This window comes from Penicillium verhagenii (assembly GCF_028828195.1).
Source record: "Penicillium verhagenii strain IBT 33310 chromosome Unknown utg000007l_segment0_segment0, whole genome shotgun sequence".
Classification (NCBI taxonomy): Eukaryota; Fungi; Ascomycota; class Eurotiomycetes; order Eurotiales; family Aspergillaceae; genus Penicillium; species Penicillium verhagenii.
The window spans coordinates 81,700-108,668 of NW_026643171.1; the positions used below are offsets into that span (position 1 = coordinate 81,700).

The 26,969-nt window shown below is 48.9% G+C and overlaps 15 protein-coding genes across 15 annotated transcripts; 9 read left to right on the top strand and 6 right to left on the bottom strand.

Annotated features, from left to right (window-relative positions):
* Positions 1-7: 7 nt before the first annotated feature.
* N7466_006703 (carboxymuconolactone decarboxylase family protein) lies at positions 8-622 on the bottom strand (the record flags this gene model as incomplete). Its single annotated transcript, XM_057166092.1, has 1 exon — positions 8-622. One exon carries the CDS (start codon positions 620-622, stop codon positions 8-10), a length of 615 nt encoding a protein of 204 aa, XP_057019133.1.
* Positions 623-1,407: 785 nt separating this feature from the next.
* Positions 1,408-3,167, top strand: N7466_006704 (FMN-dependent alpha-hydroxy acid dehydrogenase; the record flags this gene model as incomplete). Its single annotated transcript, XM_057166093.1, has 5 exons — positions 1,408-1,435; positions 1,509-1,567; positions 1,635-2,853; positions 2,943-3,016; positions 3,081-3,167. The coding sequence occupies 5 exons, from the start codon at positions 1,408-1,410 to the stop codon at positions 3,165-3,167; spliced, it is 1,467 nt and encodes a 488-aa protein (XP_057019134.1).
* Positions 3,168-3,372: 205 nt separating this feature from the next.
* N7466_006705 (uncharacterized protein) lies at positions 3,373-4,260 on the bottom strand (the record flags this gene model as incomplete). The annotated part of the gene is made up of 3 exons (XM_057166094.1): positions 3,373-3,773; positions 3,839-3,965; positions 4,102-4,260. The coding sequence occupies 3 exons, from the start codon at positions 4,258-4,260 to the stop codon at positions 3,373-3,375; spliced, it is 687 nt and encodes a 228-aa protein (XP_057019135.1).
* Positions 4,261-4,521: 261 nt separating this feature from the next.
* N7466_006706 (1-(5-phosphoribosyl)-5- ((5-phosphoribosylamino)methylideneamino)imidazole-4-carboxamide isomerase HIS6) lies at positions 4,522-5,427 on the bottom strand (the record flags this gene model as incomplete). Its single annotated transcript, XM_057166095.1, has 3 exons — positions 4,522-4,805; positions 4,859-5,045; positions 5,128-5,427. The coding sequence occupies 3 exons, from the start codon at positions 5,425-5,427 to the stop codon at positions 4,522-4,524; spliced, it is 771 nt and encodes a 256-aa protein (XP_057019136.1).
* Positions 5,428-5,944: 517 nt separating this feature from the next.
* On the top strand, positions 5,945-6,560 carry N7466_006707 (cytochrome b5-like heme/steroid binding domain-containing protein; the record flags this gene model as incomplete). Its single annotated transcript, XM_057166096.1, has 3 exons — positions 5,945-5,967; positions 6,030-6,267; positions 6,330-6,560. Coding segments are annotated over 3 exons (492 nt in total), but the record flags the coding sequence as incomplete, so codon positions are not given.
* Positions 6,561-7,231: 671 nt separating this feature from the next.
* On the top strand, positions 7,232-8,326 carry N7466_006708 (zinc-dependent alcohol dehydrogenase; the record flags this gene model as incomplete). The annotated part of the gene is made up of 1 exon (XM_057166097.1): positions 7,232-8,326. The coding sequence occupies one exon, from the start codon at positions 7,232-7,234 to the stop codon at positions 8,324-8,326; it is 1,095 nt and encodes a 364-aa protein (XP_057019138.1).
* Positions 8,327-9,364: 1,038 nt separating this feature from the next.
* N7466_006709 (electron-transferring-flavoprotein dehydrogenase) lies at positions 9,365-11,441 on the top strand (the record flags this gene model as incomplete). Its single annotated transcript, XM_057166098.1, has 3 exons — positions 9,365-9,656; positions 9,765-11,283; positions 11,342-11,441. 3 exons carry the CDS (start codon positions 9,365-9,367, stop codon positions 11,439-11,441), a joined length of 1,911 nt encoding a protein of 636 aa, XP_057019139.1.
* Positions 11,442-12,069: 628 nt separating this feature from the next.
* Positions 12,070-13,704, bottom strand: N7466_006710 (IFRD domain-containing protein; the record flags this gene model as incomplete). The annotated part of the gene is made up of 2 exons (XM_057166099.1): positions 12,070-13,321; positions 13,526-13,704. The coding sequence occupies 2 exons, from the start codon at positions 13,702-13,704 to the stop codon at positions 12,070-12,072; spliced, it is 1,431 nt and encodes a 476-aa protein (XP_057019140.1).
* Positions 13,705-14,467: 763 nt separating this feature from the next.
* On the bottom strand, positions 14,468-15,583 carry N7466_006711 (Aminoglycoside phosphotransferase; the record flags this gene model as incomplete). The annotated part of the gene is made up of 2 exons (XM_057166100.1): positions 14,468-14,600; positions 14,670-15,583. 2 exons carry the CDS (start codon positions 15,581-15,583, stop codon positions 14,468-14,470), a joined length of 1,047 nt encoding a protein of 348 aa, XP_057019141.1.
* Positions 15,584-17,472: 1,889 nt separating this feature from the next.
* Positions 17,473-17,810, top strand: N7466_006712 (uncharacterized protein; the record flags this gene model as incomplete). The annotated part of the gene is made up of 2 exons (XM_057166101.1): positions 17,473-17,524; positions 17,599-17,810. The coding sequence occupies 2 exons, from the start codon at positions 17,473-17,475 to the stop codon at positions 17,808-17,810; spliced, it is 264 nt and encodes an 87-aa protein (XP_057019142.1).
* Positions 17,811-19,508: 1,698 nt separating this feature from the next.
* On the top strand, positions 19,509-20,675 carry N7466_006713 (cytochrome and DOMON domain-containing protein; the record flags this gene model as incomplete). Its single annotated transcript, XM_057166102.1, has 2 exons — positions 19,509-19,534; positions 19,610-20,675. 2 exons carry the CDS (start codon positions 19,509-19,511, stop codon positions 20,673-20,675), a joined length of 1,092 nt encoding a protein of 363 aa, XP_057019143.1.
* A 408-nt stretch (positions 20,676-21,083) lies between these two features.
* Positions 21,084-21,516, bottom strand: N7466_006714 (uncharacterized protein; the record flags this gene model as incomplete). Its single annotated transcript, XM_057166103.1, has 2 exons — positions 21,084-21,186; positions 21,269-21,516. The coding sequence occupies 2 exons, from the start codon at positions 21,514-21,516 to the stop codon at positions 21,084-21,086; spliced, it is 351 nt and encodes a 116-aa protein (XP_057019144.1).
* Positions 21,517-22,599: 1,083 nt separating this feature from the next.
* Positions 22,600-23,883, top strand: N7466_006715 (MOSC domain protein; the record flags this gene model as incomplete). Its single annotated transcript, XM_057166104.1, has 1 exon — positions 22,600-23,883. One exon carries the CDS (start codon positions 22,600-22,602, stop codon positions 23,881-23,883), a length of 1,284 nt encoding a protein of 427 aa, XP_057019145.1.
* Positions 23,884-24,172: 289 nt separating this feature from the next.
* Positions 24,173-24,739, top strand: N7466_006716 (SRPBCC domain-containing protein; the record flags this gene model as incomplete). Its single annotated transcript, XM_057166105.1, has 3 exons — positions 24,173-24,232; positions 24,288-24,437; positions 24,503-24,739. The coding sequence occupies 3 exons, from the start codon at positions 24,173-24,175 to the stop codon at positions 24,737-24,739; spliced, it is 447 nt and encodes a 148-aa protein (XP_057019146.1).
* Positions 24,740-25,630: 891 nt separating this feature from the next.
* Positions 25,631-26,698, top strand: N7466_006717 (Ldh family oxidoreductase; the record flags this gene model as incomplete). The annotated part of the gene is made up of 1 exon (XM_057166106.1): positions 25,631-26,698. One exon carries the CDS (start codon positions 25,631-25,633, stop codon positions 26,696-26,698), a length of 1,068 nt encoding a protein of 355 aa, XP_057019147.1.
* Between the last annotated feature and the right edge of the window lie 271 nt (positions 26,699-26,969).

Below are 26,969 nucleotides of genomic sequence, written 5' to 3' on the forward strand. Positions count from 1 at the left end.
GAAGTCTTTATTTGAGCGCCTCGACCAACTCATCGACGCTCTTCATCTCCCGATCGTTGTTTTCGCCAACATCGAGCGCAACCAAAAAGCGACTCACACAGTTATATCCGGCAATACCAGTGGTCAGCTCCACGATCTCACGGTCATTGAATCCCACGGTCTGCAGCTGGGTGAAAACCTCCTGGTCCACCTTGACGGTCAACGTCATCTGGTCGGTGTAGCGCAAGACAGCTCGTTGCTGCGGGGTCAATGGGCTGCTCTCCAATTGAGAGAGGTCGCCTTGTGTAGTGGATGGCAGGGTTCGGCAAGCATGGAGCTCCTCGGGCTTAATGCCACCCTTCAGGGCCAATGGCGCATGGGCGTTCCATTCGTAAACGGCATCGTTCAGGACCGCAACACGGCACACTGCCAATTCCAAGATTCCAAGATCGACAATGGTGCGGGTGCGGATGGCACCGAGGAAGCTGTTCCAGCCATCTGCGACGGGTGGGCTGTGAAGGAGAGACAAATCGAGAGGGATCAATGGACGCGGGTTGCGGCGTGCGGCGATGCGGGCGTAGATATCGGCTGTGTCGGCGGGGGCATCGGCCGGTGGGTTGCTGGGGGCGTAGGGAAGACGCATTTTGTGAGGGTATTGAAGAGAGAGAGAGAGGGTTTGGGTAGTCTTGGTAAGGATTTGGAGAAGATTGTCAAGCTTTGGCTCTTGTTGAAGTGTAGATAATTTCTTTGTACCGAATCGCGGGGTTCCAATCTTCCTCTCCGTCATTACCGAGTTGTGTCCCGCACTGGGCGGAAAAGCCCTTTACCCGGACAACTCATGTAGAAACATGCATATAGTACTCATTCATATACAGTAACTTGAAGTTACTAATACTCAATAACTTCCCTCTGTTAGACTCTTCGCTCTTCTGAGTCTGATAGTCGTGACTGTCACCTGAGCAAAATTGCAACAATTTGAATTGCCAAAGTGACCTTGGAAGGACTTGTCCCATCTTGACCACCCCAGTTGACATGGCTACGAGGCCCAATCTGGAAATGGATTTTGGACCATTTGAATATCCTGGAGAAAGGTCAAGATTGAAGTCAACATACTGTAGCTCCAGACGGAACTTGCAAGATCCATTTCAATTGACTGTTGTGGAGAATGACTTCCGTTTCGGAGGACACAATCCGGGGATTTTCCCTTGATGAGTTTCTCCACCAATCAAGGGGAAGAGTTTCTAATGCCGCGAGTCGGGTATCGAATTTACCCGACGTGGAACTTCCAATCGCCGCCACTTCCCCACACTTTGATGCATATCGCATGCATTTCTCTTCTCATTCTAGGGTCTTTTCCTTTTTGCTTTTTTTCTTCCCTTGTAACAGCTTTCCACTTGTCTATTCTGGATTATCTGAATCCTAAACACAATGGCAAAAGTATTCGATGCGGCAGAAGGTATGTTGGATTCCCCGCACGCTGTTTCCCCTTGCGTTCCTGTCGCTGACCGGCTTTGTTTCTTTTGTCACAGTCGCGAAACATAATACTCGGGAGAGCTGTTGGGTAATTCTATATGGCAAGGTCTACGATGTGAGTTCTTCATTCCACTCAAGCTTGGGCAAAAAAGCGACCGACATTGACTCGTTGAGACTTGCAGGTGACCGATTTCCTATCAAGTCACCCGGGCGGAGCCAAGATCATCTTGAAGCTGGCGGGCAAGGATGCCACGGAGGAATATGATCCAATCCACCCCCCGGGTATTCTTGACGAAGAGCTCAAGTCAGAGCAGTGTATCGGGACGGTGGATGCCAGTACATTGCCCAAAGAAGAGGTCCCGGTAGAGACACAGGAGCCCGTGCAAGGGCCGCCCCCCGTGGAATCCTTGCTCAATCTCGATGAGATCGAGGAAGTTGCAACCAAACAGGTGAACAAGAAGGCATGGGCATACTACTGGTCAGCCTCCGACGACAAATTCTCCAAGAACTTCAACAACCAAGTCTATCGATCCATTCTCCTCCGACCAAGGGTTTTCAGAGACTGCGAGCGCTGTGATTTGTCGAGCACTGTGCTAGGTCATAAACTGAGTCTGCCGATCTATGTGTCACCCGCTGCCATGGCTCGTCTCGGCCACCCGGATGGTGAAGCAGGCATTGCAGAGGCTTGTCGCAGCTTTGGCGCAATGCAAATTATTTCCAACAATGCCTCCATGACCCCAGAGCAGATTGTGAAGGATGCGGCGCCGGATCAAGTGTTCGGGTGGCAACTCTATGTTCAGATTGACCGGAAGAAGAGCGCAGCCATGCTGGCGCGCATCAACAAGCTCAAAGCGATCAAGTTCATTGTCCTGACTTTGGATGCCCCCGTCCCAGGCAAGCGTGAGGAAGATGAACGAAACAGCCTGGTGGGAGCCGTGAAGGAGGCTGACAGGTCAAAAGACACTCCTGATGTTTCTCAAGCATCCGGGGGTGTGGGTAAAACCCTTTTCGCCGGCACAGACCCGACATTGACCTGGCGCGAGACTTTACCTTGGTTGGCCCAACACACTGATCTGCCCATCGTTCTCAAGGGTCTACAGACACACGAAGATGCTTATCTCGCATCACTGCACACTCCACAAGTCAAGGGCATTATCCTCTCCAACCATGGTGGGCGAGCACTGGACACAGCACCACCAGCAGTCCACACTCTGCTAGAGATTCGAAAATACTGCCCTGAAGTCTTTGATAAGCTCGAGGTCTATGTGGATGGTGGGATCCGTCGCGGCACTGATATCATCAAGGCACTTTGCCTGGGTGCCAAAGCCGTGGGTATTGGACGTGCTGCTCTTTGGGGATTGGGAGCCGGTGGTACGGACGGTGTCCGTCGCGTATTGCAGAGTATGTTTTCTTGCTTGACAGAATGCTTTGCTTTCTTCTTATTTCTCCCGGTTATCATGTTCGAACTAACCATCTGAACCTTGGAACAGTCTTGTCCGATGAAAGCCAGACCTGCATGCGCCTACTTGGTGTGGAAACTGTGGATGCTCTTGGACCTCAATACGTATGTGATCTGAAAGTCTCTTGATGTTGCTGTGACAAATTCTGACTTGTACTCTTTTCTCCAGATCAACACTCGCATGGCTGAACAACAGATCTTCGACGGGCCCTCGGGCCTTGAATCTTTACGGCAAGATTTCCGAGCGAAACTTTAGATGCAGACTGCACTTGGAACATTTGAATGCGATGGTTTGGCCTATACTCTATATTTAAAACTTCCCCCTCCTCCATTTGTTAGTAACATGGACAAGATTTGAGCGACTTCTCCTTGTTTTGGTGTATATAGCTTTTGCGCAATAAGAACAAGAAAATGACACAATGAGTTCATAACTTCATATCCGATCTTTTGGAAACAATTCCTCACATAAAATCGTCAAGGAAATCCGGGTCTCGGTCTTGGTTGCTGCTAGCCTCCATGGCCTCTTCACTGAAGATGTCGTCGTAAGCATGATCTTTCTGCCACTTGAGCTGCTCCCGCTCCCGCTTCTCCTGCTTCTCCTTCTCCTTCAGCTGGTCTCGGGTCTTTCGCTCTGCATGCCGCTTCTTCTTCAGGTATTCCTCCTTCTCGGCGCGGAAATCGGGGGACTTCTCGACGCGGGTCTTGTTGAGCCGGTTGACGATCGGGTTTTCGCGCGCGCGCACAAGCACCTTGCGGACGAGCTTGGGGTTATGGAACGAGACTTGTCCCGTAGCCATGGAGCCATCCTTTTGAAGGTTGGACCATGGTGTATAGATGATTGTTACATTGTCCTTCTTGTTTCCTATGCCCCACAATTAGCCTGGAAAGGCGGGGGGCTTTGACGCGCAAGGAACTTGAGGGACTTACCCTCAATGGAGTTGGCTTTTGTCAACTGCGCACAGTCCTCAAGAAGCTCTTCCGGAATCTTGTCCCATGTTTCTCCTTCCCGTAGACGCACGTAAACGTGGGCGCTGGACAAATTATCGACGTGGAACTATTGAAGATACCGTTAGATTGGTTGATTGCGGTAGAAAATGGTTGCGCAGGTGCGACGCGAGACCGACCCTATCATATAAAGTGGTTAGTCTTTGCAAGGAAATGGAATATCAGCCAGCAGGTCCATACCAAACGTCAGAGTCCAACCCAAACTCAATCAAATCCTCATCTATCGAGACTGTCAGGCGCATTCCTTCGGGCATGGTTGTGGGTTGCATACTCTCGAACTTGTCCTTTCCAACATAAATGAAAGCAGACGGGCTGACCACATTCGAGGTGAAGTAGTAAACCATTTTGGCGCTTCCCAGTGCGTCGCACGCTAACCTGTTGACCTTTGAGAAATGTGAGTCTTTTCGTGGGGAAAGATTTACGGCTTAGTCATCACTACATTACCGCCCCATGCCCGATAAGCAACAATGAAATACATAGAAGTACACATGTACTATGCTTTTCGTTGATTGCAACGAGATCTTTGAAGAGAGAGCTTGTTATAATATTGGGACAAATTGGGTTCTGAGGTTCAATCTTGATATTCTATTTTATTTATTCATTCTTCAGTGGGTCTCATTCCACTGAATACATTCATCAAACGTCACTCCGGAGCCGCCAAAAATATCCAAGGCGCTTCCGATGGTCAAATCCACTTTGCCCTTGCTGCTAACATGAACCTTTTCCAGATCCTGAATGCTGCGAGCACCACCAGCATATGTGACGGGAATCTTACACCAATCAGCTAGTTTAGAAACCAATTCCTCGTCCACACCCTGCTGCAATCCCTCGACGTCTGCAGCATGGATCAAAAACTCGGAGCAGTAGGGCTCCAGGAAGGCAATTGATTCTATCCGTTCATTAGTTTACTGATTTCGGGACTGTAGATTTGAGTCCTCATACCAGCGGTGATTTCCATCTCAGTAATGGTCTGCCAACGATCCATCGCCACAAACCAAGTGTTATCCTTTCGGCGGCAACTCAGATCCAAGACCAGCTTCGACTTGTCACCACCCAGTGCTGCAAGGACGGATTGGAGCCGCTCTAGGGAAAATTTGCCCGAAGGAAAGAGAAATGAGGTGATGATGACCTATAACCCATATGTAATTGGATACGGTTAGGCTTCGCGAATCACCAATGCTATAGAATATTATAGTGCGGGGAGAGCTCACCTTCTCTGCGCCTTGATCAATCCAGTACTGCGCGTTTTGATCGGTAATGCCACCAGCAACCTGCAATCCGGATTTCCAGGTACTCAGCGACTCCTTCGCAGCTTCGTCATTACCCGGACCAAGCTTCACCACATGTCCTCCACGCAAATTGTGCTTCTGGTATAATTCCGCATAGTAGCTGGCTGGAAGCTTGGAGACGTAATTGGTCTTTAGATCCTCCGCCACATTGCTGAGGGTACCACCCACAATTTGCTTGACCTGTCCTGAGTGCAGGTCAATGCATGGTCTGAATTTGGTCATTGTCGCAAAGTAGTTGAACTGTAGAAGGTACAAGTGGATTTTAATCGGTAGACGAGGGGCTTATCGGCTTATCGGCTTATCGGCTTATCGGCTTATCGCACGTGAGATACAGCCTGCGGAAATTGGAATCGATTGCTTCGATGTTGATTAGTCAATGGCCTTTATGGATTGTGAACGTATCATTTCACCTACTTTTCGAGATGTTGTAGAAAAGTACTGTATATTTTATTCTGTAAATGAGCCCCAGTCAACGAGTCTTGCCAACGAAAAATTTCCATCTGCATAGCTACTAGTAAGTTTGCTATATAAGCATCACGTGGGGGCGGGGGAAGTCGATGTCATTTATCTCCGCAGAACCCGAGGCATTTCCCTTCTTACTAACATCCACTCTTTCACCACGACTAGTACAATCGCGCAACCTTTTTTACCCCATCCACCATGACCGCTGCAGGTACTGTTATACTATCTGCATCATCTACTAGTAAACTTTGCTGACGTATTTGTTAAATCTCTAGAAGACTCCGCACCCCAAGCCGAAGTGTTCGTTATCTTTCAGTCGTTAACTCCCCAAAACCAACCCCAGCTAATTCAATCGCGAACAGCATGTCGATCGGCTCTCCAATCAATCTTATTCTTGTCTCGATATTCGTCGTGCTGGTTTACTGGCACTTCCGCCCCAAGCAAACGATCGAGCTCCCGCGCGGGCCGCCCCCAACCGTCTTCCGCGTCTACACCCCCAAAACACTGATCGAGTTCAACGGCGAGAACGATCGGCCTGTGTATCTGGCTGTGCGCGGTCGTATCTTCGATGTGACTCCTGGCAGAAACTTCTACGGACCGGTAGGTGGATGTGTGATGGATCAGGGTCTTCAAATTCCTAGGCTGACATGCGATGGATTTAGGGTGGTCCCTACGAGAACTTCGCAGGTCGGGATGCATCCCGCGGCCTGGCTCACCAGAGCTTTGACGAAGAAATGTTGACCAAGGACCTTTCGGCTCCATTGGATGAGCTCAAGGACCTGGATGCGGATCAGCTGGAGAACCTCCAGTCGTGGGAGGAACGGTTCACGGAGAAGTATCTGGTTGTTGGTAAGCTGGTTGCTGAAGGTGACCCCGAGGCACCCAAATCTTGATTTCATGAAGACGAAGACACGGTGTCTCCGGTGAGCTCCTGGCGAAACCACTAAAAGAACCGGGGCGACGATTGCACGCTGCCCAACGTTCGGTTTGTTTGTTTTTTGGACTCTGGGAATCTTTTTGCATTGCAATCGCGATTTCAGATTTATCTGCGCTTCAGATCAAGCGTTCGAGCGCAACTTTAGGACTTTTGAAATTCAATACATTTTGTCATGACACATAACCTACTCGGACCATCCATAGGATTGTTTCTTAGTAGCGTTGCGAGTGGATTTGGACAAATTGAATTACCCCAATTCCCAAAGCTCGGATGGTACCGCAACGCTAACCTCTTTGGGAGGGATATAGATGTGGGTCCATTCGACAAGAATCTTGGAAAGCTTGGTGAACTGGTGAACTGGTTGACACGGGATCCCGGATTTGGTAAGGCCGAGAGCAAGTTTTATCGTACATCACCACTGACCTGTATACTTGACGTAACAAGTATGTCAATCAGGCCAAGGACTTGCTATAGAATTAATCATGCACAGTCTCAGTGCCTTTTGGGAGGGGGAAAGATGCTTTAAAAGCACTTGAGCCCATGTGCTGTTGTGTTCAACCTGACTTTATACACCTTGTCAATAGTTATCCAATCCATCAATTATTACTCAGCAGCCACTACATCAAAATGTCAGACAAAATACCCGAAACGATGAAAGCCGCGGTCGTAAAGGACTTCAAAAAAGGCTATGAAGTCCGTGACGTCGCAGTCCCTAGTGACCTAGGACCAAATGATATTCTCGTGAAGATCGGTGCCGCAGGCTACTGCCACACCGATCTGCAAGTCATGGAAGGTGTCTACGAGTCAAGCGGTGCCAAGCCAGGACTTATCGGCTCCCATGAACCCGCTGGAGCAGTGGTAAAAGTCGGATCAGATGCAGGCAAATTTAACATCCACGTCGGCGACCGAGTTGGGTCCATCAACACGTACGGGTTCTGCGGCACCTGCAACGCCTGCAAGAAGCAAGGTCAACAGCTCTGCGAGAAGCTCGTTGGCATGCTCGGCCTCACGATCAACGGTGGCTTTTCAGAATACATGAAAGCCGACGCCCGTGTTGTTTCCAAGATCCCTGAGTCCATCTCCTTTGACGAAGCTGCACCTCTTTTCTGCGCGGGCGCCACTGTTTATGGAGCACTTTTGGCTTCGGGCGTTAAGAAAGACGATTGGCTCGCGATGATTGGTATTGGTGGACTGGGACACCTGGGTGTCCAATATGCCAAAACGATGGGTGCAAAGGTCATCGCAATTGATAACCGTAAAGAGGGAATCGAGACAGCTCTCAATGTACCATCGCACCTCAAGCCAGATAAGACGTTTGTTGTCGACTCCTCTGACGCCGAGCAAAACGTGATCAAGGAGCTTCAGTCCTCGTTCTACGATACCAACCCTGGAGTTGATCGCGTCGTCATCAACACCGAAGCACGGGGACTGATCAAATTCTCTCAGCAGTTCCTTCGTAAGGGAGGAACGTTGGTCGATGTCGGTTTGCCGTCGGACCAGCTTTTGGAGGTTGATCCGTTTGCGCTCAGCTTCAAGGAACAGACTATCAAGGGACGGCTGATCTGTACACCCGAGCAAAGTCAGAATATGATTGATCTGCATGCGAAAAATGGATGCAAGACACATATTGAGAAGACGTATTCTGTTGATCAGATCAATGAAATGTTTGAGCATTATCAGAGAAAGGATTTACGGGGACGGTTATGTATGGTATTTCAATGACAATCCTGCCTACCGAGTTTGAATTCTACCTGGCACAGCCCAGACGTGTTCGAGGATTGTATTGATCAACTCCTTCGTCATTGAGCTTTTTTTTACTGAACTTTAATCATTTATAAAACACATCTAGAGTTGCTATGCAGAAGACCTCGACTGAGAAATTGACTTATATTTCGAACCTTGCGATAATGAAACTAGGACGATAGAATATAATATCAGAGGCTAGTTTCGGTACTATGTAGTATGTTCAGCCAGGCTGGCTTTTACCGCCTTCTCCAACAGGGTCCAACGTGGAGCTGGAGGTGGCAGAAACCCGATTACATAACCACGATCGCCGAAGTCGGGATTCAACCCCGGACCCCCAAACGAATCAAATCATAGACATAGGTCACTGATTGGACAGTTCTACAAAGAAAACAGTCAGTCTTTGACAGTCATCGTATTAGAATAGAGTTGATACAGCTAGGCGTTTGAATGTACAAATGGCACACTTACGAACTAGTCACGGTGGCTTCTGGACTGAAAGCGGCAAATTTCGGCGTTTATTCCCACCCTTGGAGAAGTGAAGATAAGGAGCCGATGTCAGTATGTACCTTCGAGCCTCTTTTGGGTGGATTGGTCCTGAATTCACTAAATTGTCCGAGTAAGTGGAGGTTGAAACATTGAAAGGAGATCTTTCGTTGAGATCTCTTAGTGGAAAATAGGGTAAGATGAAGTGCCTTGGAGCTTGACGATCATCACTGTATTCTATAACAGCCGCCGCACTCGGCGAACCGGATGAGCGGGGAATTGCCAATCACCTCCGCTCTGATTGGCCCCAAAGCACCTCACTGGGCCTCGGGTAGGCGGTTTTCGGCGTTTGCGAAGAAACCCAGAACAAAAAGCTGTTCGGTTATTGAAGGTGTTGGGATTTGACATAAGCTTTCAATCGTTATTTCTTCAATGGTCATGCTTTAATTCCACATGCCTATAATTTGATCCTGCCATCCTCCGCTTACCGACACTTACCCTCCCGCCGTTTTCCGTCTTCACAGCCCCGCGATGGCGTCCAAGAGCGCCATCTTGCCTCTGCTGAGGCGAGAAATGCGATCCTCCATCCGAATCGCACGAGCTAGCCATTCCTTCTCCACCGCTATTGCCTCTTCAGTTCGTCCCGCTCGTCCATTCTCGACCTCCGACCGTCGAGTAGCCCGCCGGGTCGCCCTCGCCTCTCCCCAGACCCGTGCCTTTTCCCAGACAGTATCACGCCGCTTTACTGACGAAAATGGCAACTTTGACCCTCGGAAGTTGGACCGAGAGTATGACGAGGTGGATGTGTGCATCGTGGGTGGTGGTATGTGCAGGCCGATCTCTTCACATGGGTTGTGATCACATGGCAATCCTCCAACTTTCCCCGTCAAGTTCCCAAAACAATCTAACCAATCGCATTGGATTTCAATAGGTCCCGCCGGTCTCGCTGCTGCCATCAAGTTGAAACAACTCGCCAATGAAGCCGGAAACGAGGAATTCCGCGTTATTCTGCTGGAGAAAGCTGGTGAGATTGGTTCGCATATCGTCTCAGGCAATGTCCTCCAGCCGACCGCCATGAATGAGCTATTCCCGGACTGGTTGTCCGAAGACAACCCTTCGCGCTTCACCGGTGCAACCCCCGCCAAAGGCGACAAGATGCGATTCCTCACCAAGACCGGATCGTACCCGCTTCCAACCCCGCCGCAGATGCACAACGATGGCAATTATATTCTCAGTCTGAGCGAGTTGACACAGTGGCTGGGCGAGCGAGCGGAGGAGGTTGGTGTGGAGGTTTATCCCGGTTTCGGCGCCAGCGAAATGGTCTATAAGCCTGATGGGTCTGTGAAGGGTGTGGCCACCAACGATCTGGGTCTGAACCGTGAGGGTCAGGCTAAGGACACCTTTGAACGGGGAATGGAATTCCACGCGCGGGTCACACTGCTGGCTGAGGGCTGCCACGGAAGCTTGACAAAGCAAGTTATTAAGAAATACGACCTGCGACGGAACAGTCAACCCCAGACATACGGCTTGGGTATCAAGGAAATCTGGGAGATTCAGCCGGAGAAGTTCCGCTCTGGAGAGATCATTCACTCTATGGGGTACCCGTTGCCCAAGGACACATACGGTGGCGCTTGGATGTACCACTTTGGCGACAACATGGTGAGCATTGGTCTTGTCGTTGGATTGGATTACCCCAACCCGTGGCTGTCACCGTACGGCGAATTCCAGAAGATGAAGCATCACCCCATGTTCAAGGAGGTTCTCGAGGGCGGCAAGTGTATCTCGTACGGTGCTCGTGCGCTTAACGAAGGTGGCTTCCAGTCCATCCCCAAGTGCGCATTCCCCGGCGGTGCCTTGATTGGTGATACCGCGGGATTCTTGAACGTTCCCAAGATCAAGGGCACGCACACCGCGATGAAGTCGGGTATGTTGGCCGCCGAGGCAGCATTCTCCGCCCTGAAGGGCGAAGATAAGGGCACAGTTTTCCTGTTCGATTACGAGCAAGCTCTCCGCGATTCATCCATCTGGAAGGAGTTGTATGAAGTGCGCAACATCCGACCATCTTTCAACACCCCCCTCGGTTTCTTCGGTGGACTGCTCTACTCCGGACTCGAGGCCTTAATCTTCAAGGGCCGTGTTCCATGGACTCTCAGTCACCATGGCACGGACGCCGAGGCTACCAAGCCTGCCTCGCAATACAACAAGATTGACTACCCCAAACCTGACGGCGAGATCAGCTTCGATATCTTAACCAGCGTGAGCCGCACGGGTACCAACCACGAGGAGGACCAGCCTGTGCATCTCCAAGTAGAGGACTGGGACAAACACAAGGACCTGGCATGGCCCGTTTACAAGGGCATTGAGAATCGATTCTGTCCGGCTGGAGTATACGAGTACGTTGAGGACCCAAGCAAAGAGCATGGAGTCCGGTTCCAGATCAACGCTCAGAAGTAAGTTTTTGATCCTTTTGCTTTGGTTCAGAATCTATTCACTAACACAGGGATCTAGTTGCATCCACTGCAAGACATGCGATATCAAAGTTCCTACTCAGGATATTAACTGGCAAACTCCTCAGGGTGGAGAGGGCCCCAAATACATCATGACATAAGTTCAAATGGTTTGGGAGTGGAGTTTTTTAGGAATCTGATGCATTGGAGCCAGGGATTAAATGCCAACTTGTACTGTACATATCTAAGAATACCAAAAGAGAAAGCGTTTCACAGTCTCTTCAAAATAAAATGTGCATCGCTATAGATTTCGATGAAAGATACCTGCCATATTATAGAACCAATGTGTGTTCCCCATCTACTCAGTACTAGTAGCATTCAGACTTATTATGCCCAACCAACATTGGTGCTTATGGCTTATCTCCAGAGGAATACAGATCATTGCTCCGACTCTACAGCTTGATCTAAGATTCATCGGGATTTGGTGCGTGGATATAGACCGAGGTCTCCAACAAAGATGCACCGGGGGGAGGGGCTGAGAGCATAATCAGGGCCCAACGAAGTTCCAAGGTTGCCTGCTACATTTTTGAAATTTGACTGCACTTTTGCTTCAAATCTTCAGAATGGAGAAGGTGGAAACGCTGGCATTGACAGTGCGAATCTAACTAGTATAGAATAACAATAGAAAGTAACATTGAATATCATGATCATAACTATCGTGAATCTGAACGCAAATATTTTTGTAAGGAAAGAGATGCAGACTAAAAGTGAGAGATGAAGACATAAAGCTTATTCTTCATCATCGGAATCCTGGGCAGCTGTCCATCGTCTCGAGTTTCGCATCTTTGCGGCTTTCTTGGCACTTTGACGATCGACCGAACCTTGGCTAGGCTCAACGCTGCGTAGCATCACAGGCAAATTGTTCAGAACAGCACGATTTCCCTGGAAATAGTGCTCGCTGAATCCACCTTGAAGGATTCGGCGCAGTGCCGTCAAGCGGGTCCATTTCCACCAGCGATCGATACCCATGATTCCATGCCGTCCGATTTTGACTGTCAAAGTGCTGCCGTAGTGTTGGTTCGTATCTTGATTGATAGCCATGTTGTAACGAGGCCCACGACGAGGGTTCTCAACAGTCGTAAGAATCGATGCGAAATTGCTGTGCAAGGATTTCTTATCACGCTTGCTAATAGACTTTGAGTGTACGTGCGCTAGGGATTGCAATTGACGCTCTAGGTCAGGGGTGTTGTGGTAGGCGTTGTAACGCTTGACAAGCTTTGGACCGTTGGTAGCAGCTTCATGCTCGTCGCTGTCCTCAGAGTCTTCCTCGTCACCGTCGTCGTCGTCATCATCTTCTTGGGGCGTGTAACTCTTTTCATAAAGTAAAGCGATGTTTTCACCCGCTGCGATCTGCACAGCCGAATCGCCGCTATCTAACTGGTCCATGAGGATTTGCACTGCTTCTTCGCTCTCGCTTTCGAAGTCTTCAATCTCAGTTGCTAGGAATCCCCAGGCCTGCAGTGCTGCCGTCACGCTGATTGGGTCATCGGGCGCGTTGATGGAATGCCCATCGGAGGCAACAATGTCGAGAAGAAAAGTCATCTGGTCGAGGATGCCATCTTCACCAGCACCACCGAAGATGGTGCAAGCTGCAAGACATTGAATTGCTGCGGCTTTGACAGCATTGGACGACGAATCCCGAATGGTGCGAGTCAAAAGCGGCTCGGTGTTTTCAAAGACCTTGTTATCACTAGCTGTGATGGCAAGCAGCTCGATCGCTCGCAGTGCCAGGGTTATCTCTCGAGCACTAGAATCCGACCGGGCACTTTTCGAGAATGCGACAAGTAAATCAGTGACAGATGCGTATATTTCTTCGACCGCATAATGGTATTTAGTAAGACGACAGAATGCAGCCAAGGCCTCCTCACGACCCTGTGAACTGGAGCGCTTGCGGTCGAGAATTTCTTGGATCCGATCAGCCAGTTCCTGGGGCCAGTCGGCATTATCTTGCTCGGGGTTCTCATCATCCAGCGAGCCGATACTACATGGGTGAATATGTCAGTTTACTGTGCCAAGGGATATTCCAAAAAATAAAATTGTATAGGGAAAACCATGTCCCCGGCGGTGGTGACATCATCCCGCCACGAAGTGGAACTGTGGGGATGCCTTGAAATGCACACAGATGAAGAAAAAAGATGAAACAAGGAAAAAGGGACGAATGAAAATCAGGACCGAAAAAGCTCACCTCATGGCTGTATCGTCAGAGAGATATCCTGCATCCTCCTCGTCGGATGGCTGTCTGCTTGCAGCCCGGGAGGACTGCTTCGAACTAGCACGCGAGGTGGCTCTCGAGGCCTCACGGGAAGCTGCTTTGCGAGAGACGGTCTTGCCGCTCTCAAAGATTTGGCGACGAAGATCAGGCATGGTGGAAGGGGTGAGATGAAGGAAGGGCGTAGAGAGGAAAGAAAAATCCGTACTAGTAGTATCTCGGGCGCTGTCGTGGTGGAGAAAGACGGAGTAAAAATTATCCTATGGGAATGGAGCTCTGATAAAAAGGAATTTCGCAGTGTAGAAGGTAAAGTAGCATATCGTCTTGTAGAACAAATATGGATTGAATTCTTTACAAAATTGAAGGGAAAGGAAAAAGAACCGCGACGTCATGGGACGAATAGGATGAGTAATCCGGGGCACGGGACTGGAAAATGCCTGAATGCCCGAGAATTTCGGCCTGACCGCCTGGGGGACCAGGCCACAGTATATTTTCCTGCATGTGACACCAGTTGATTACTACTATGATGTACTAGTAGTATGTAACTACCAAGTACTACTTAGTAGTAGTTAACCAACAGTTGATAACCCTCCTCATTTAAGATCCCCCTTCTACAAGAGCACACCACTGAGTCCTTGGAGTAATAGCTTTCCTTTAAAAACCCGAAAACGAAGTTCATCGCTTCAAATGTTCCCAAGGTACTAGTATCTGTAACTTGAGCACGAAACGCTAATTAAAATCACCAAGCTATATATACAGCCGGGCGTAAATTTTTTTTCCAAAGTTGCAACTTTCACGATCCGATCAACAGAAATCGAAGGCATATCTATAGTAGTTATGTACTGGAAAAGCAAGGGTATCATGTGTGCCTCAAACATTTGCATCATGATCTATTCACCATCGTGTTGGATCTCGTTTTCAGATCGGTGCCAGACCAACCAACTCCGAGATGGTGGCTAGGAGTCTCCGACGAGCATCAAATTCTGTCGTCTCATCACGATTTCGATAATATTGCAAAGTAATCTGCGACACAAGTCGGTAGCATGAATACCTATTCAAAAAAAAAGATGGTTAGCATAAGGAAAGCCAAGCAGGGAACCTATAACCGGGATTGACTAACATTAACAGACGTATCTCCTCCCCTTTAGTCCTGGACAATGGTAGACCTGCCCCTTCTAGGACAGCAGGGGTGGGATATTCGAATAACTCTGCCATCAAAATATCGCCCCAGAAAGCGGTGCTAAAGTCCACCACACCAGACAGTTGATGAGACTTCTCATCTAACAAGACGTGGCATGGGCGGCCAAAACCAACCACCACAAGACGGGGTAAGGTCACCTCACCCAATGCACCCGAGAGACGGCCCACTTCATGCCGGATCTCGGCATAAGGAAGGTGAATAAAAATGTCCTCAGCGTCACGGAGGACACCTTCAAAAAGACCACAGAACGCCTCTCGCCAGGAGCGCTTTCCCGCGCCCATGGCGACTTGCTGCAAGGAGCCGAAGCCCGGGGCCACATTTTGGCCGACAGTGCTAGCTAAGAAGCCAAGATGGCGGTCGATATCGTTTCTTTGCTGGGTAGTGATATGAATTTTCATCTCTGCCAGACTGTTGCCTTTGATATACTGCCGAATTAGATAGGCAGAGCCAAGAAGGCCCCCTCGCGGGTCATAATGATAAAGTTGTGGAATGCAGGGATTTGCGCTTTGGCCCAGGAGGACCAGGAAACGGGCTTCGGTCTCAAGAAACAACCGCTCGTGTCGTAGAAGGGGGGTTCCCGGTAATGGAGAGCCCTTGAGAAGCAGTCTACCTCCATTTGACAGGGTAAGAAGGCGTAGAGTATGAACTTGAGCGTTGATATTTTGCGACTGTTGTACGTGGACGGTGGAGGGGAACAGCAAGGAGAGGACATTATTCAGTTTATGGTATTCATCCGCATCGACAGCCTTGTGAGTATGCGGAACCTCCATATTGGATCCGGGTCCCCTCGAGGATAAAATTGTACGGTGTGTTGCGACATTCGACAGATACATTTTGATATGTAGTTGGCAAGAAAAAGGTAGGCCCTAGCAGACATTTAGCCTATAAAAAAGAAACTAGGCCTCCCACCTTCCGAGGAGATATTCGGCACAAACCACGTACCTCAGATTTTGTTGCATCGCTTATCAACCCGAGAGAACTCCACAATACAATACCTAGTCAAAGAGCAAGCAGGGGGGAGTGGATCCACTAGACTGGCATCGTGGCATGCCTGCGACGTAACCCTTTGATTTCAGGGAAAGTGGCGACGGGCCCTTCCTCCAGCATGACATTTCGGTAGGCCCCAGTAGGTTAAGCTACGCGAAATACGGGATAGTGGAGGTAATTCTAGAAGCAAACGAGGGATCCACCATTACAACCTCAAAAGCGGTTAGTCAAGCGAAGTCGGTTCATAGGCCATAGGATACATAGAAAAGCATGGGATGGTTGGCTAATAGGAACAGGGGCCATGAAGCATAAATCCTCAAACTTTGGGGGGAAACAAGAAAGAAAGGCGAGACTCTCGCGTAAGGATCCCGCTCTCAGCGATACAGGCATCTGTGCCCCGGTGGGCCCACCAATCACAACTGCGTCTTGCCGAATCACCCCCCGGTGGGGCTACCCGTGCGGAGCTAAACCAGCACGGGCTGCACGGCATTGTCACACCGTCCCTGAGAAGCATAGTTAGTGATCTTTCCAATATGGAATGAAGAACTGAGGGGCAACTTATAAGAGAGAGGGAAAAAAGGGCCGTTCCCCTCAGCCATAAGCAAAGGGAAACGGCAGGGCTCACCAGCACCCATCCGACCCAGAAACGCTTTCAACCCAATTTCTCCAGTCCGACTTCCAAAAAAATCTTTCAGACGTTCCTTGGTATCAGAAATTCGGTATAATTTTCATCGGTCGCTTCATTCAATCCAATCAAAGAGACCGGGCGGAGAACATAACTCGCTAGAAGGTGGCATGGACAAGCCAAAGCTTTGATCCTCACTCGAGAGAGGTCCCACACCATCCACTAGATAGTGAGAGATGTCCCAACCACGACCACATGATCAAGATTAAACGACAAGAAGAAACAGAGAGGGTAATTTACTTCAAAATCTGGCCAGAACAACCGTGATTTGTTGGACGAAGAACTCGTGGACTTGGTAGAAATAGCTGAAGGGCGACTGGTATCAAAACGAGGCCGAATGAGCACGACCAACCGAATCCTAATCCCGGCACAATCGCAAATAGATTCAAGGTTGGGTGGGGGCGCAGTGCAACTGATCGAATTGTGTAATGAAGCCATCCGCGCCTCGGGTATTGATGAATCCGCACTGTCGAAAGCGAAAGTCTCTATCGTCAAACCGGTCTCTTGTGTGTAGTACAGAACCCTCGGGGACAAGTTTTTGTTTCCTTTCCGCAACTGGAAGGCGTGATAATGAAGCGCACAAAGAACATCCTGAAAAAGATCGCTTCCTTCTCCCTTGGGGAGGAACAATGAACGGAGCTCACTGTTGAAATAGTCGTCGCCCATCAATCAATTTGCAAAATAAAATCGTAAAGAGATGGTTGACACGGTTGGTCTGGATCTTTCAGAGAAAGTAGAATCGGATGGCTGATGCCGGGATTCAAGGCGCGTAGTGACCCGCGGGTCCGGAGCAGAATCGAAGAGGTGAAAAGCAGGGGCAAGATACCCAGGTATCCCCATCGGAGAAACACGTACGGGACGACTGACAGTTGACAACGTCGAAGAAGATACAAAGACGAACAAGATTGAAAACACCAAACTGTCATGGGAAGATACATTGCCATCCGGAGCGTGCCAACGGTCTATAATGTCTGAAGCCCTGGTGAGCAACAGACAGCCTTCACAGCAGACAAAATAGAATGGCCTCGCGACGATCCTATCTGTGAAAAAATGCCTGGGCAAGTTCAGGGAGATGAGGACAGATTCCGACGAGTGGACCATGGTAAGCTGTCGCTTGTGAGGCGTGTGTAATAGTGCCCGTCGTGCTCTAGGCGCCGAATCTCTGAACCACTTCAGAAGGATGCCCATGGATATTCAATACCGGCCCGTTTCATAAATCCACCGATGCTCGCTGCGCTGTCGATGCTCCCAAAGACAACCTCTCATGCCGAGGTGTCCGACGTGCTCCACCTCCTTTTTCTCCTGAATATCCGTCCTCGACATACGTTGGCCATCCTGTTGTGACCTGCATGCTGTCCAGCATAGGAGAACTGACGCCTGGCTCGTAGGAACTCTGAAATAGTAGACCGTCTGGGCAGAATAAAAATTGACCGACAAAACTTTCGCATTTTCTGTCCGTCAAGACTGAAGTGGCTAATTGTGATCTCGGCATGCATTTCCCGCGAAACTTGTCTTGAAAGACACGACTGAGGTGCTGTTTAGGGTGTTTGACCCCAACTGCCCACCGAAGCGGGACAATTGGATCAGAAGAGGATTTGGCTGTACAAAATGCCTTGGGAAGGCAAGAGGCTGGATGGTTTGAAGCGGGACAATCGCTGGACAACAACGCGTATCAACAAACCCTCGGTTAGGCGGACGTTCCTAAAAACAACAATTCAAGCTGATCAATCACTTCGCTATCACCATCATGATATTGTTACCTGGTTGTGTGGAAGGGGGTTGGATGAGGTTGGTGTTTCCAAAGGGGGAAGAGAGGTTCGCGTTGCTACTACTAAGATTCACAAGACACCAACTCGACGCGTGGTCATGTGACAGCAACAGTCAACTGGTCGCTCCTGACCAACTACGCGCTACTACAGTCTAGACTCTACATCCATATTCCGTACTATTTATACACACTACATCTTCAAACGGTTTGAATCAAACCTTTGAATTTGCAAAATGTTGACTTCATGTGACCCTGGAACTATGTAGGCCACGAGCGATGATGTTTGTGACAACCCCGTCTGATTTGAATTAATAATGCAAGCCTCACCCACAGTGACTGACATTTATTGATCAGCTCAGCTGACGGCAACATGCTACCCATTGGGCTCATGTTGGAAGACTGGTGCATTAGGTACAGCAGCAGCCAGTTCCAACCATCTTCCCATGTTTATGTTCCCAGTCGGCCTTCGAGTCTAGGCATATGTCCAACATTGGAAAAAATCATTTTCTTGAGCCCGCGATGATCTGCACAACGGCACATCTTTATTGACCCATGTGGTTGGGATTATCGTGTAACCCAGCAGCTTCCAAGGTTGGTGCTGGGCTGATCTGTTCTGACGAGTTGGAAAGAACGATTGACCAACTAATATTTACCATGTCTACCTGACGATTCCTACCCAGAAATGCCTTCTTACTGTCAATTCTGAATGTCCAAGGGCGCCAAAATTTGCATTACATAGCCACAATCACCATCCGGAGCTCCATCACTAAGCTCAGGCCGCACGAACCTTTGAAACTTCGGGAATTAAGACGGATTCCAGTGATGCGAATGGTGGTCACTCCAGAGTGGTAAATCCATTCTCTTTTTAATCTTTTGAAGAACACACGAGCATGGTGGCCAACCAAAATTTAATTCCACAGTCTATTAGATCCGTTCAATCTATCGACAGGTGAAAGTGCAATATGAGCGCTCATTCTTGAAGGTTTAAATTTCGATTGCGCAGAGATCACCATCGAGAACTGGCAATCTGTCATACCTGATTCGGTATCTCGAGTACTACAGTTTCTAGAAGATGCTTGGCTGAGTTGGTTGTGGTGGTACCAAGCCAGCTGGGGGCTCGAGCAACTGTATAACTCCACATACGAGGGATAACCTAGATACCGGGGCCACAACGGTATTCGCAGTCGATATGCAAACCGGCCTATTTTTTTTGAAGGATTCCGTGTAACCGGAGGAGTGAGATCATCGGAGGAAAAGTCTATATGATTCACCATTTCCCCTCTACTTTGAATGATGAGGCCAATCAGTCACCTCCGCAATGACGATTATCTATGCTTTGAGCTGGTTTGTTTGGGCTATCGCTGTCCGGGCACAATTTCACACATTTTCTCCATTGGGTCCTAATTGACTCACTTATAGCATCCATATTCCCTCTGCCTCTGCGAACTCCAGCATTGATGGGCCGATATACTTTCAAATGAATTCGACTCGCCGTATAGAATGGTTTGCATTAGGCCAGGGAGATCACATGGCCGGGGCTAACATGTTTGTGGTTTATACCTCCGGTGACAATGTGACTGTTTCCCCACGGTCCAGTGTGGGTCATGTCCAGCCATTGTATAACCCTGCCGCACAGATTACAGTCATGAATGGTAGCGGGGTTCACGGGCCAATGATTACGGCTAATATCAAGTGTGACAGCTGTATTCATTGGGGTCCTGGTAGCATGAATCCGAGCAGCTCGAGCAGCTCATGGATCTGGGGGGTTCGCTATGGGATGCCTTTGAAAACACGCAGTCTCTCGGCAAACATCCTTGAGCATGATGTGATGGGGGTTGAAACCGTGGACTTGACGAAAGCGACTGGACAGACCGGTGTAAATCCTTTTGCCGACATCATCAGCACCAGCTTGAATGCCAATCCCGACTATCCCTTTCCAGAATCAGTCTTCCATAGCAAGAAGATTGCCCACGGGGTGCTGATGGTTATTGCCTTTGTCATATTGTTCCCCTTCTCCGCACTGCTTCTCCATTTATCTTCGTCTACCAACACTGTGACTATTCATGGAGGTCTGCAACTTTTCGCTCTTCTTGTGGCTATCGCAGGACTTGGCCTGGGAGTCTCAATGGCCCGGCAGATCCAAAACCTGATTCATTATCATATCATAATCGGGATCATCGTGATTGCCAGTTTGGTTCTTTTCCAGCCTGCCATGGGTCTTCTCCAGCACCGGTTCTTTCGTAAGACTGGCGGCAAAGGGCCCTTTGCTTACATGCATCGTTGGTTTGGGCGAATCATGATTATTCTTGGCGTGATCAATGTTGGACTTGGATTTCAATTCACAGGAATTGGCGACCCCGACGCCCCTCGAAGTGCGGCAATTGCGATTGGCGTGATCGCGGGAGTTATTGGAGTGTTCTATATCCTGACAGTCGGATCTGCAAACATCACGCGACGGCGAAGAGCACCGGCGCCGGCCGCATAAGGCAGAATGAAACTGTTATTGCCGAGGTATGGGTGCAAAGTTAGATGGAAATGGGAAAATGCATCCATGGACAAGAAACATGGGTGTGCTGTAGCCGCCTGGGCAGTGGAACTGATACTGGAGCAGGCTAGCTACACGACCTTGTATTCCAAGACTGTACATTCATGATATGATGGATCATGCGCGAACTTTTGTTTCGGATTCTCAAAGTTTATGTCTGTTATGGACTCTCTTTCAGATTATTTGAAATCTTCAATAGATACCTAATGTGCATCATTCAAATGTTTACATCCATAGCTGCAGTTTCAAGCTTCACGTCCAGAAAGAGCTAGGATAGTGATGCGCTGGAGACATCTGGAGTGAAAATTTCAAGTGCTGTGGATTCTATTTCAAATGTTTGATTTAGCATCAGAAGAAAGCAATCTGCAGCTGAATATTCTTCGCAACCTCTTCTCCCCCTTTGTTGAACATGGACAATGTCAACTTCTCACCCAAGACCTTTCCCTTGTACCTAAAATATCAATTTAGTAACAGCAAAGGAAGGGAAAAAAGGGGAAATAAACTAATTTAGGTAAGGCAATGGTGATGATTACCAATAATAAGTCAGGTCCTTCTCATCCGAGAAGATTTCAATATCCTTCTCCGCCGTATCAACAAGAGTCACTTTGTTGACGGTGCCGTGATGAGCAGAGTTAGCTTTCGATTTTCCGCTGGCATCTTTCGACCATTGGTGAATGACAGTCACGCTGTCGCCAAGCTGAACGTTGTCTCGGAAGACGACCGAGAATAGCTCGTCCGAGGCATAAGGAGAGTAGTTGAGTTTACCGACAAAGATGATCATACAGATTGTTTCTTGTTTGAAGATTCACGAAGTGATACAGGATAGAAGACTAGATAGAAGAACCGAATGGCTATCCTGTTTGTTCCCACTGCTGATATGGAGATGGAACGGGTCTTTATATGGTAATGAACGTTCGATTCAAGAGGCAAGCTGTTGCAAGGTTGTTCCAGGGTTGATGAAACAAGTCCCAACATTCATTCAATCGCAAACGGGTCAATCTATAAAGTCATTTCGAATCCTGTTTGTCTGATTGCTGTCCGAGGAATCCGATCCAGTGTATGTGCTGCATCTGTCTTCTCATCCCGAGACGTCCGGACTCCGGAGGATCCATGATGTCCTACAATCGGCGCTATCTGAGCAATCAAAAAGGTTTCAAAGCCTTTCCCACATGCGCCGAAACTTTTTTCAAGCAGCGAGCTATGGATGTGAGCTCCTTCTCGAATTATGGAGACCGGGTTCCAAGGTTAACCATGTGGAATCGTGGATACATGGATCACTTGGATTCATTTTGAAATACCTGAAAGAGTCCCAGGTGAGGAAAATGATTTAGATAGCATAACGTTGAAAATGTGGCGCATATATCAGATCAAAATAGTTGTTATCCATCACTGATCAGGGTGCATCTCCCTTTGACCTTGTTGTTTAGTTCGCCCAAAGTCTCACTAACCGTGAGCGACCGCGCCCAGCGCACACACTTTCGACTCCTGCTACAGACCATTGTCCACTCATGCCCTCCAGGGAATAGCCCCAGGACGAATTCCCGGCGAGGCTAGACATCAGAACTATCCTCCGCCAACAGGGCGTGCGCTTTTTTTGTCTCTTTGGACTTTTTTTTGGAAAAAAAAAAGATTCCGGGGGAGGGTTGGGTTTGCTCTTATCTTTTTCTTGAGAACCACAATTACCAGCGCCTGTTCAATGTTGAATCAGAAAGATTCGAAAAAAAAAAGTATTTGTTACCGTGGTGGCAGTGTTTACCCGCGCCAAGCCTAAAATTGTGAATGGTGGATCGTGGAGAAATGCGGAATTTGGGATATAGAACTTTCGCTCTCCCTCATCAAAAGGCGTGAAAGTGCAAGAGGTCTCATGTCGGCGTTGCAAGCTCATTGGGGGGATATGACATCCTGGCTCACGCTACTGATCTGCTGCTTACCCATAATTGTCTTCTGTTCTCGTCCTAAACCCCAGATCCGTCCGAAGGGATGTCGACGACTTGGTCTTCCACCGGGTAAGAGCAATCTACATGATGAATTCGATTCCAAGTACAACTCTGGTGTCCCACCGACGGAGAAAGATGGCGATCTTCCCGCCTGGCGCATCAAGGCCCTTTTCACATACCCGCTGAAATCCTGTGGTGGCATTGAGCTGCAGACATCCGATATTGTACCGACGGGACTCAAATTCGATCGTCAATTTGTCTTTGCGGAGCACGGAGCCGAGGGCTGGAACACCCGTACCCTCCGCAACGCAGGATTCCAACGTCTCGCCCTCATTCATGCGGAGATATGGGTTCCCGATCCATCCGCCCGGGACTATGATCCTTCACTCCCAGGAATCCAATCGCAGGGCATCATGATCATCTCTTACCCTCGGCCTCAACTACCAGGCCGTGCAAGAAGGGCCCTTGAGAAAGTTGGAATGACAATTGGTATTCTCAGATCCAGACATTCGTTCCAAGTCCCGCTTCTTCCCTCGCAAGACTCAATATCAGAGTACCCACTTCTCCCCGTTAAAATATGGAAGGACAAGCCCCTAGCGCACGACTACAGTGCTCTCATCCCATCATCTCTGCATGCCTATCTAGGATTCAACCCGGCAGCATCTCCGCTAGGGCTCTTCCGCGCAAGTCCCGTGCACACCCGCCAAATCTTTCGCAACGCACCCCGCAAAGAAGCCATAGGCTTTCAGCCCAACACCGCATTCGCAGATGCCTACCCGATCCACCTACTCAGTCTTTCAAGTCACAGGGACGTTGCCGCCCGCTGCGCGTACGCGATCCCAAAATTGAGCATCGTGCGTTTCCGTGCAAACATCGTGATCCAAGGACCTAGTGCCTTTGCCGAGGACCATTGGAAACGAATCTCCATTGGTGGAGTCGAAATTCACGCTGCGTGTCGGACAGTACGGTGTAAATTGCCCAATGTCGATCCTCTTACAGGGGTGAGGCATGCTGCGGAGCCGGATCGGGCGCTGAAGTCATATCGGAAAATTGACGATGGCGATCGCACGAACGCCTGCCTTGGAATGCAGCTCGTGCCAGCTGTCGAAGAGTTCCTGATGAAAGTTGGAGACGAAGTTGCTGTGTTGGAGACTGGCGAACATCGGTACATCAAGATGTTGGCGCCTGGGGAGCAGGTCGAGGGCGTGTAATATTTAGGTACTGCCTAGATTTACAGTCGAATGTATTATTAATTGTATCATAGAGCACTTGAGAGCAGACTTATACGAGGACGGTGTATTTACATTGATTGTTGCTGATAAGATGCCTGGCGGATTAGGTTCTCAACCCAAATTCCAATTGATCAAGTGGGGCCCTGCATTGATGATATAGCGTCTTACATCCACGCACCCTGTAAGCTTCCGTGCTTCGTCAGTTCGCGTTTCACCCCCTTTCTTCTGCCCAAATATTCTGGATTTGCATCAGGAACCCGGAAAAAACATGCCTTTCAATGAGAGCAAGATCGAGATTGCCGCCGCACCAGCAAAAGTGCGCGAAATTGTAAGTGACCCCCTTCCAAGTCCAGCGGGCCCAAGACAACGCTCACCATTTCCAGCTCCTCGATTTCGCAGCTTACCCCGAATGGCACACAACGTGGATCAAGTCCATCGAGATTGAAGAAGAAGGCAAGGCGAGTGAATCTCTCGGCACAGGTGACAAGGTCAAAGTGGACATTGAAGGTTTCAAGTTTGTTGCTGAGGTCGTGGTAAGTAATACGTAGAACATTGATCTCTTACAGACGCTGGACAATATCAACATTTATCGCTATAGGAAAACACCGAAAGTCTTTTCTCGTGGCAGGGTCCACCTGTTTTCACCATTGCCGGTTCACACAAGTTCCACATCGAGCCAACGGAAGATGGTGCAGGCACTATCTTCACGCAGTCGGAGACTTCCAAGGGACTCATGTCTTTCCTCTTCAGTCCATCGATCTTTGGCAAAAAGATGAGAGCCGATTATGACGTCTTCAATCGGGACCTGAAGGCTCGGGCAGAGGCCTCTCCCTAAACTCGGGCTTCAAATCGGCGTCGGCCCGGGACCTGCGAGCCTGTTAGTAAATCCACGCACCTTGTGAACCGCCTATACCCCCCTTGGTACATTCAATTTGAAGATTTACAAGCCGTCCATTGCATATGAGGGAGTAATCTCCTTTGGAATTTTTTTTTAATCAAATCTTATCCATTCACGACCGAGCTGACTCCCGTGTTCCGTACTGTATTTGAGCATTGGCAATTTCAATTGTTATGGCGCGCCTTAAAAGCGATGGCCCCCAAACTGGCCCCACCCTTGAGACCCTTTACAGATGGAGGCGCGTCGATCATTGATTCGCGACAATTGCCATGTAAAACAACTTAGAACACTCTGTTGATTTGAGTATATTTTTCTTATTTGAATGGTTGAACTATACCTGGGCATTTAATGACCATGAATGAGAACCTTCAAGTTCCAACCAATCTGACACAGCCTAAGAGTACAACGTACAATGTTTGTGATTTGTACACATGCCGATGCACATCGTGGTAAACCAACATCTGGCCTCGGAAGCCAGCCACTTGAGATATCCAAAATACAAATCTATTATTTATCAACACCGGGTTGAAATGTTGAACAATCACGCGGAATTTTATGGACCAGAAAGCACGGCGTAGTTGCAAAACCGCAGAACCCACTTGAGCGGGAGCACTCCGTCTATCGGGACACATCCGCTTCAAATGTTGCACTATATAAGTCTCACCCTCAACAACATCAGGCTCAATTTTCAACGCAAAAAAAGGGAAACAACGAAGGCAACAACAACAACAACATTCAATTTTTTTTTTGTTTCAAACTCGAGATCCAATATTGGAAATCCAACATTGCAAAAGTTTGTTCTCCAAAAGCTCCTAAATCAATATCAACATGTCACAACTACAACTCATCAATCCGAACGACCTTGAAATTTTCGTCACCAAAATTCTTGTCGCAAATGGCACCTCCACCACACATGCAGAGATAGTTTCCAAATGCCTCGTCTCCGCCGACTTGCGCGGCGTAGACACACACGGCAGCAACCGAATCCCCTCCTACATGGAGCGCATCCGACAAAAAGCCCTCGACGCCACGGCCACCCCGACAATCGAGCAAAAAACGCCCGTGGCAGCTCAAGTCGATGGCCACAATGGCTTCGGCTTTGTAGCCGCTCACATGGCCATGGCGCGGGCGATCGAGATGGCACAGACCTTCGGCATGGGAATGGTGTCCGTCAAACACTCGAACCATTTCGGCATGTCCGCGTGGCTCGTCAAGCAGGCGTTAGACGCGGGGATGATGTCACTTGTGTTTACGAATAGTTCGCCTGCGCTTCCGGTCTGGGGTGGACGGGAGAAACTGATGGGGGTTTCGCCGATAGCGTGTGGGGCTCCGAGCGGGGACGGGACGAGGCCGTTTATCTTGGATATGGCGCCTTCAATTGCGGCTCGAGGAAAGATTTATAAGGCTTTGAGGAGAGGGGAGAAGATTCCCGAGGATTGGGCCTTGGATAAAGATGGAAATCGGACGGATGATCCGGCCAAGGCACTTGACGGGGTCATGTTACCCATGGGGGGACCCAAGGGGTCTGCGCTATCGATCATGATGGATGTCTTCTCGGGAGTCTTTTCTGGGGCTGCGTTTGCTGGACATGTGACCAATCCTTATGATCCGTCGAAGCCTGCCGATGTTGGGCATTTCATTGTGGCTATCAAGCCGGATTTATTCATGAGTATGGAGGAGTTTAAGGAACGGATGGACTATCTTTACAAGAGAGTTGTAGAGTCAGAGAAGATGACGGGTGTGGAGCGGATCTATTTCCCTGGAGAATTGGAGATCATTACCGAGGAGGAAAGATTGGTCGAGGGAATCCCTTTTGCAGAGGCTGAGATTGCAAGCCTGAACAAGGAGGCCGATTTGGTTGGCGTTGAACATCTCAAGGTGCAGTCCAGGAGATAACTAGAAAGACATGATGGATTCCAATTGTCATCTCCATGTAGTAAAGCAAAACTTAGAACATTCTTTGTATTATCTTAACATACATTCCCCATCTCCCTTCCCAGTTCGATTTCGGTATATAGCTGAGCTGAGAAAGTCTAGATAGGGTTGTGCTTCATCTCAAACCTTGGAATCCGATAGACAAATTCATTTTCATGCTATTCTATGTCTATCAATAGGTTACAAGCCATAATAGTTGCAAAAAGAAAAAAGAAAATCCATTTAGGCTCGC